General features: G+C 37.3%; 1 protein-coding gene across 1 annotated transcript in view; it reads left to right on the top strand.

The window, feature by feature from the left end:
- The window catches only part of LOC114067796 (partitioning defective 3 homolog), a gene marked incomplete at its 3' end in the record, with an annotated part of 210,313 nt that overhangs the window by 1,206 nt on the left and 199,701 nt on the right, over positions 1-9,406 (top strand). Inside the window, exon 2 of the mRNA XM_027903476.1 lies at positions 7,458-7,559. Within this exon, the coding sequence (XP_027759277.1) occupies positions 7,458-7,559 (102 nt within the window). The remainder of the gene's footprint in view (positions 1-7,457; positions 7,560-9,406) is intronic.

Here is a 9,406-nt window from a genome sequence, read left to right as displayed (position 1 = left end):
GTAATGAAAATATGCAGTACATAGTAAAGTTGATTTAGATTAATTAGTGCTGTGATTTCTCATGGATTGGTGTAGAATACTTCTAGGTAAAGTGGATGAGTTAAAAGAATAAATAAAAAATTCCAGACTTTTGTGATGCATTAATAGGAAGAACTCACATATCCTATCCCAAGGTAGGAAAAAAGGAAGTTTAGCTCTAGCAAGATCACAGACTACTTTGCTTACAGATTTAGGAAATCGTCATTCTTTTTCAGAAGAGCAAGAGATTAATTTATATATATTCAAAAGTTTATGCAAACTGTGTAGTAGGTAATGGCCAAGATAAATTTAACATTTTTAATAGCAACCTTTTGCCAATGAAAGCAAGATCCGGTATTTCCTTGATGCTTTTTTTTTCAGTAGTAATGCAGCACAACTCAACATATAGTAGTGTTCCAGTGGTTTACTGACTATATCATTTCAATTTAGTGGGTTTTAGGAGACATTTAATTACTGAAGTGAACAACTACTTGGCTCATTTTCTTTAGCTATCAGACTTCTATGCTGAGGACTAACAGTGATTGTGTAATGTGATCAATTTTTAAGTAAGTCACTGTTATTGTTGAAACTGGACATGCCAGATGCATGCAAAACCTAACATTACTTGTTTTACTTCATAAACAGCCTTTCCAACATGTCAGTATCTCAGGAAGAGTGGTATTTGCCATATGTTCTGGGTTTTTTTTGGATGGATTTCTCCTAAGCTAAAGCTCTTTTAGCAAGGCTGAGAAAGCACTGCTGAGTGCAAAAGTGGAACAAGATGCTTCAGTGATCAGACTTGTATGTGATCAGACTTGTATGTTTTGTTTTTTTTTTTTTTTTCATAACTGGTATCAGGTCAGTATATACCTCTTGGTTGAAGACACTGTATATACTCTTGTATATTTGGAAAACCAGAATCCTTTACCAAACCCTCTCATAACAGCATGATTTGTAACCTTCCTGGGTGTGTATTCCTCTTTCTTAGTAATACAGAATTGCAAGAAGTTAGCTTTAGTGTGGTACATCCTCAGAATGAAGAGCAGTTTTACAGGTTAATGATCAAAAAGATGAAAGGGATAAGGCTTATTTTCTGCTGTACAGAGTTCAGCTATTTTCTGTTGTTGTCTGTAGCCCTGTTTTTCTTGACTTCATGGGATACAGGTCAAGGTGGAGTGAATGTGCTTTAAAATTGGTGTGAGGGGAGTGATTGCAGGTGGAGTGAGGTCAGAAATGGAAAAGATAACTGTTCCTTCAACTCATCACCTGGTAACTTAAGAGTTGCTACAGGTATCACTTGCTTTCTGAGGCTGGGCTGCTTTCATTAATGTTAAGTATTTTTCCGGCTTGTGCCTTTGCCGGGACAGTGAATGCATTTCAGTTGTGCCATTAGCGCCAACTGTCCGGGCTGCAGCATCAACATCCTTTAGAGAGCACAGTTGTATTTGAAGCTCATTCTCCCATTGCTGTTCCTGTGTGTTATGCAACAGGTCTTTGTGCCTGGAATTTGAGGAGGTAGACAGTGGGAAGGAGATGCAATTCAAACCCAGGGACTTGTTCTTGCTGGCTTGTCAGGCCACGGAACGTAACTGGAATCCAGCTGATGCTGTGAGTGTTCGTGGCTTTCCTTTGGCACCTGACTGCTTGTTTTGACGGTTCCCTCCTGCAGCACAGAACTAGACAGGGAAATGAATGAATTCGCTGGCAAATTTTCAGATATATTAGTTTTTTATTAACCATCATTTTCATTTCAGATTATTAACACACCCAAATGCCGTATGCTGCTGAACAGACAAGTCTGGGTACACACCCCAGCCTGATGATTTAGTTGGTTTTGATCTCTGTTGTACTCTTTTGCCACAAAGGCTTTATCTGCTCTCAAAAAACTCAGTCCAGTGAAGATAGCCACACATATGGCCTTGTGATCTTGAATTCCAGATGATTTTAAGCAGAAACTAATAATATATACTTACTTCCCCTTTATCTCCTTCTTTATAAATGAGAAGTTATATTGACAGACTTGGATCTGCTTTTGCTCTTTCCTTAGTCCAGGTGGTGAGTCTGTTTTCCTTTGTGAGTTACGCTGAAATACCTGTGCACAACTGTCCAGTTGATAGTGTTTTTGCAAAATCATTTAAGGATCTATGTACTGAAAAGGATTTTAGAGCAAAAAGCTATAAATTATATCTAATGTAAATAATTACAGTTCTAGAAACATGGTCTTTGATAGGTACAGAGAGCCTCTGTGAACTCAGCTTGGCAAAGCCAATCCATTTCCACAGAGACTGCTGTGTGGTAAGAAATACACTTCCTATTTGGGCCAGAACAGATTAGAAAATACAGGAGTGTGTGAAAAAATAATCAGATCAATAACAAATGGTAATGGCAACTACGTTGATCAGCACCCAGCTGAAGGCTGTAGTTGGGAAATCCAGGTTGTTATGGTCAAAAATAAGAAGTACAAAGACTTCTTGGGGAGAGCTTGATGTCCTCCCCCAGTAGTGCTCTCTGTATGGTCTTCAAATGAAATGTAAGAAATTAAACAGGCACACCCTCCTGTCTACCATCCCACCTCCAGTTGTTTTTTCTGATGCTTCAGGACATCCTCCTGGTGGCAGATGAGATTAAATCGCAGTAGTGGGCACAATTTGTAAACACCAAGCATTGTACAGCAGGCTTTTAGGAGCCTGATTTTCTGCTTTCTGTTAAACAGATGGCTGCTGCTGAGAAGTTTTGGTGCTGTCCTCTTGTATGATAGGGACAAAGTATTTAAAAGAATGATCTTATTTATTGAATCTTTTTATGTTAAATATTTCAATAAATTTTTGGAAGCGGTATGTTTGCAAAAATCGAGACACCTATTTAGATGTAAAGGAGCAAGAAATCTTCCTATGCAATTAAGAAGAAGACATTGCAGTTTCCATTCTGATTTCTAGATATTGTTTTCCACATATGGTCCTTGTTTCCATTATGTGGGAACATAAAATTGTTAGCTACAGAACAGTGAATGATAATACTTAAACTAATGGTTTTCTCAGTTTTTTCCTTTGTGCTTTTTAGAAGTCCTATTTTATGGAATAAACAGAATATGAATGGCTACATTCTTGCTGCTTTTGTAATGTGCTCTTGCTTCCACTCTCAGTGCTAGTGTTCACTTAGCAAATATTTATCTCCCATTACTGAGGACTTTTGAGCAGAAAATGTGGTGCTCATGATTTAAATTATGAGTACCTTTGTAATCACAGTCAAGTAGAATAGTTAAATGGGTGTAGACAGGAAGCAGGAGATCTAACTTGCTTAGACTTGAGCTGAGTGATGCAATATTTAAATGAAGATATTATAAATCAGGTTTAGCGTTACTTCTGTCCTTGTATTCAATGAAGTGAACTTGCTGGTTCTTCTGCATGAACTAGTGATGAAGGCATCTATACAGCTTTTTTAAAATAATTGCACACTGCTAACTCTGACACTGGTGGAGCAGTGTAGTTAATAAGTTTTCTATCAACGCCTGTTTTTATGTCTAAATGCATTGCAGATTTGGAGAGTGCGGTACCCTTTTATACAGTCATAACAGTGAGAGAATATAAATGTGGCTTTGTCTTACTGACAAAATGTGAAAATCTGATTCTAATATACAAATTCAAATTTTGAAACAACAGCAACATATCTGACTCTGGGATGTTTTCTTAAACCAGAACAATTCTGAAGCGAGTTTCTTGGAAAGTTTGAGTGATTTTTTTAAATTCTGTTTTGTTTTTTTTTTCATCTTTACAGAAACCTACTTTAGGAGACAATATACTTTACATTTTTTCCTGTTTAATAATTGGAAGACATTTTCTATTTCGCTTATGAAAACACCCTGTTGCACATGCCCTGATCATGTCACCTCTCTGTGGGCAAGTGTTGGTGACAGTCCCTCATTTGTGAGTTGAGATCTCACGTGATAGCCCTGCACTGCCACCCAGAGAGGGTGACCCCAAAGGTGTTCAGGTGTCCTGAAGGAGTGATTGGACCACTTTATCCCACAGATAAAGTTGTGTCAAGTCCAGTAAACTCTGGAAACAGCCAGTTTCCACTTCATGACTCTTAAGAACTGGTCTAAGCCAAAACACTGTATCTGACTGCTTCAGAAAATGTTTGAAGACTGTATTACTGCCACTGCATAGGGAATTGTGAATATTTGTTTACTGGCTGAGATCACGAAATACAACTTGGCCAAGCTGTGAATATGTTTGTAACATCGATGTAGTAGTACTTGAATTCAAATCAGTGTCAAGTCTGGTTCAGTTTCTTTTGTATTTAGCAAACAGTGCATATGAGTTGACTCTTACACAACATTATGTTCATTTTAGACAGATCATGGAATAGGAACTTAAATGTGAACATTTATGCATTTTTTTTCTTCCATGTTGTTTGGTTGGTTAATATATAGAAATAATTGCTAAAATTTGGAACCATAAATAGCTGTGGATTTTCATAACTCAGAGAAATCACTGGCTTCAATGTTGTTGTTTTCTTCCCCCGCACCCCTCTACAGTATAACTAGTCTCTATAAAAGTACTCCCTTCTCTCCTAGACCTCTCTTCCCTCCCAAACCTCCCCCACCAAATCCTTGGTTTATGCAAAACCTTTAATAGAGTAAAAGAGAAGGGCTTGAGAGAAGGGCTGCTCTGACGTTTGGAGAAGGCTTTAATGAAAAGTTGCATTGTTATTTCATATTTACTTACCAAATCCCGCCAGAGTAAATTCTTGCCAAACTAGTTTTATGTATTTCTTGTCTGGTCTTGCTCATGTATTGTTTTGTATCAGGACCTTGTCTGACAGGAAAAGCGACCAGAGCAGTTCAGGCTGTGGCACTACTAGTAGGTGATGCAGGAAAAATGAAGTTTATCTAAAACTTCTTATGCAATATTGAGAAACTTTTAAAGGAAGTAATTAGCAGAAGTGATGCAGCTTATATATCAAAGCTATTTTTAAGTAGATTGTGCATGCTGGAATAGCACAATAGTGATTTAGAAGTGGGTGTTCCTACTATTGATTCTGTAATCATGAATTTTTTTTACATTTGCCTTGGAGGTAGGAAATAGTTGTGGTAGGAAGGAAAAAACAAGGATACAGGAATATTGGAGCTGTAGTTTCAGTTTAGGTGCTGTTTGTTTTGATGGATGTAGTAGTCATGTCACTGAGCTGGTATTGCAGTTATTTGTTTTTCATGTTTCCTTTCTTCAGTAAGAAGATTAAGTGTTGCAAGCAAAAATGGTGAAGTGGGTGATGTATGAGGGATCAGACACTCTTAAAGCCCAAACTAGGTTTTCCGTCTCTGTTTTTGCAGTGCAGGCTGGCTTATGGTTCAATTCTGGCTTGACTCTGAGAGGGAGAAATTAGCAGAGGAAACAGAGTCAAGTCCTTTAGGAGCGCAAGATGCTTCATAGTTTATCTGTTTAGTTGTGTCTTCAAAGTCTGGGTCTTTCCAAATGTGCTTCAGTCTTTGGTGTAGATATGAGAGGCAGAGGAGATTTTGTAATGGACTGGAGGGTGAGGAAGGATCCTCTTCCCTTTTAATTTGAGAGCAGATTTTGCAAAGGCACCTCTTCGGCTGACTTCCCTTATAACATGTTTCTTAAGGAACGTTGAAGGATTTCTGGTGTACATAGGTGGCTTTTCCCAGCCCTTTCTGTGTTAGTGGAGTATTCAAACTTACACAAAAGTTCATCCTGGTATTTGCATTACATACCTTTTTTTACAGAGCAGGTTTCTCTATCATGTAGCTAGATATGCACCTCTGTATGCATGATAATGTAAATTATGTAATACTATTTTTAGTTATTCCTGAATTTTTACTTTTAAAAAATGGATGCTGGATTATCTCCTGTGATGTGCTACAACAGTAAGTGCTGTTTAGGGAAAAACCATGTACTAGAAATCCAGTTAATTGTATAATAAATGCTTGCTTAGAAGAAATGGAAGGTAATGATATTTAATACTTAGAGAAATTAGAGAAAAAAGTCTGTAATTTAATTTCTGAAATGACTGATCTAATGACTCTGTAATATAATTCTGAAATCTGATCATCATCTGATGATAACTTAAAGCAGTATTTAAGGTGGATGTACTTACACAATGAAGCAAGTTTCATAGTTATCAGAATTCCCCAAAATATTTGACCTATGCATATATATCATGTGCAAATAAATAGAGTTCTGGGATATTAAAGCCAAAATGAATATCTCTTGATATTCTTTTGTTCAGTATGTTCTGTCAAGATTTAAGTACATATACGGATTTAGAGGAATTATGGTGGTCCCATTTCTTCTCCTGCCCTGTTGTTAAGAAATCAAAACATTGTCAAGGCTTTTTAGGGGGGAAGCTATTTATTTATTTATTTATTACTTTTCTTTTTGGTGTAGTGTTTTTTTTTTTCCCACTTCTAGACACTGATATTTTAAAAAAATGATGCTAATTGCTATTTTTAGGATGTCAAGAACATGCGACATGTTGCAAGTTTGGAGGTCCTCACATTAGTCACCTTGTGTGGTCACACCTTCTCAGTGAAACCTGAGGCAGCTCCATTAATGTGAGATATTGAATAACAGCCCCGGGATGTTGTTTGGGGGCGTGTTTGAGATGCAAGAAAAATTATGTATCATGTTCAGATTGAGTTTCCCCCGTTAGAAAACAAATCCTTTAAGGAGTAGCATGTTGAGCACTAAACAGCCCTCTGGTCATGTAGCGATAGGCAGGAGACACTTTGTGGACACAACCCTATTCCTTATGGTTTCCTTTGGTATCAAAAGTAATAATAAAGACTATAAAGCTGGTCTTCCCAGTTACTGGTAGATACACGTAAAAGCACAAAACCACACACACACACATTTATGTGCATCTGTATTTATACATTCTATGTGTGTGTCTATGTACCTTTTTTATATAAAATGTGGAAAGTGTTCTTAGTATAAGATTTAGATATTCCATCTACTGACTCTACCGAAGGACAGGTAGAAAGCCCTTTGATGGCGTTTACATATTGGTTTGCACCCTTTATAGCTGTTCTGTGAATAACCCACAGTCTTCACAGCTGTCCTGTAATGTTGTGTGCCTTTTGACCACTGTCTGAGATAGTTTATTTTGAGGACAGTATATTTTCCTTTTATATAGTTCATATGTTCAGTAACATTGGGAATGCTGTTCCCTTGTGTGTCAGTGATAGGATTGTGACTCATATAGAACTGATGAAAGTGGGAAGACTCCATATCTAATCTGAGACAATTTAGAAAAAGAATTTTGGTTTTACATGCCAGTTTACATTTACCTACAGAAATATGACCTAAATAGATGTTTGGTGTCAAGCATTTGTAGGATGCAATGCTAGCTTTGTGGTTGAGTAACATTTTTCTGTAGGCATGTGATGTCTGATGTTATTTTCTTCTCCTTTTGTGCAGGATCCAAACTACTGGATACAAGTACATCGACTGGAGCACGGGGATGGTGGGATCTTAGATCTCGATGACATTCTCTGTGATGTAGCCGATGACAAAGACCGTGTAAGTACAGATGGCTACGAAGGAAGCTCAGTGCAAACTGTGCACTGGGATATCAGTGTTCTGTGTTTCCTGCATGTGTCCCAAAGTAGGAGTCAATACAGAGATTTTGGAGGGTTTTTTATGTAGTTTGCTTGACAGATGTGAGAAACTGGTTACTGTCGTATTCTTTTTTTAAACTGAAACAATGGGTTTCCCATCCTTTTTCGTTATTTAACGGTTCAAATAGGAAAAGAAGGCTGCAAGAACAAAAAACGTTCATACAGTGGAACAATAATGCAATAAAAAAAAAAAAAAAAGATTCTCTAAATTGACCTTTTAGCTTTGTGTTACCAGTTGAATATGTCCAAAAAAATGTCTGGTTCTAAACTGTGGAGTGTTGGATTGTTTTTCAGAAATTGTTTTTGGCAGAACTGCTAGTTACACAGAACTTGAGACAGTATTACACACTGCTGGGTTTTGACTGCTTTTATTCTTTTTTTAAGTAGAGATTTAGGTCACAGTCAGCTAACAGGCTTTTGTTTATTGGCTGTTTGTTTGAGGTTATAGATATTTGCGTCTTTGGGTTACATGTTCAGAAAAGGTAGGTAAGAAACACTGTGGCAAACTGTGAAGTCATATATAAATATGCCACTTTTCTCTGGAAAGAGATGTGTTTGCTGAAGCTCTTGAGAGCATCTGAGCCTGATACAGACTTCAGTCTGGAAATGTGTTGTAGGACCACGCTCATTCACAGACAGTGAAGCGACAATCCTTAATTGTCACTGTTGGAAGCAACAGGCACTCTGAAGGCTCCTTGAAAACTGGCCAAATGATGACTCTTAAGCTAATTTTTCAGAAATAGATACTTTGTCTGTAGTTATTTCTTTTGACAAAATTTAATTTACATGGTTATTTCAACCAAGACTTTATAAAGAAGAATTATGTGAGGAGTCTTGGCATATGGAGGCTCCTCGCTGTCTGAAATGTTGGGATTACTCAAGCTGTATAGAGTAACAGTGCCGAGTTTTCAGGAATTTCTTCCATAAAAATAGTGCCCAGCTAAGATTTCATGAAAAGCTAATTAAAACCTCTAGTTGGCTATCTCATACTGAAGTGCTCAGCTGCATGATTAGTTTAGCTTTTGCTTACAGGCCTCAAGGAGGCTGCTGCAAGTTGTTACTAAGATTATATATATATATGAATGTATACACACAGTTATTTAAATCATGCACTTCTTAGCTCCTCACGTACTCCTCCCTTCAGAAGAAATTTGAATTCTGGTGACTTCAAGACCTTATTCTTTGGCTGTTACCTTGTCTTGCTGCCTTCAAGTGGGGTAATTCCTCACAGTGAAACTCTGTGGGTGTTTTTATGTGCGTGACTAATAGCTGAAAAACTCTGACTGCAACTGAAGCAGGCAGTCACTATTACAGTATTGTTTTTGTGTATAGATGGACAAGATACCTAGCAATTAGTAGTATTTATCTCTGCATTTGCCAAGGTCATCTCTACTGATGGCACTTTTGAGTTAAATTTTCTTTTTTTAAAAGACCTCATAGTATTGATACATATACAAACATACACTGTGCAATACTGCTTTAGATCCTGGAATTAGTCATTCTCACTTGACCTTCACCTTTGGTTCTTTTCAAGTATTTTGGTCATTAGTCATTGGTTTTTCAGTTTCCCCTTGGTGTGTTTTACAGATGACTTTCCTGGTTCTCTTTAGTTTTGGATTGTTAGCTTTGCCTCCATAGCATGTGTGTCAACTAGTTTTGTGTTGGCAGAACCTAATATAGGTCTCATTAATGCAAAGTTTGGAATATATCTCCAGTTGGGGATATTTCATATATGTACACTTAAGGATA

This window comes from Empidonax traillii, unplaced genomic scaffold, assembly GCF_003031625.1.
Source record: "Empidonax traillii isolate 1590-97213 ecotype Southwest subspecies unplaced genomic scaffold, ASM303162v1 scaffold967:size223382, whole genome shotgun sequence".
NCBI lineage: Eukaryota > Metazoa > Chordata > Aves > Passeriformes > Tyrannidae > Empidonax > Empidonax traillii.
This window is presented reverse-complemented; position numbering and strand designations above follow the sequence as displayed.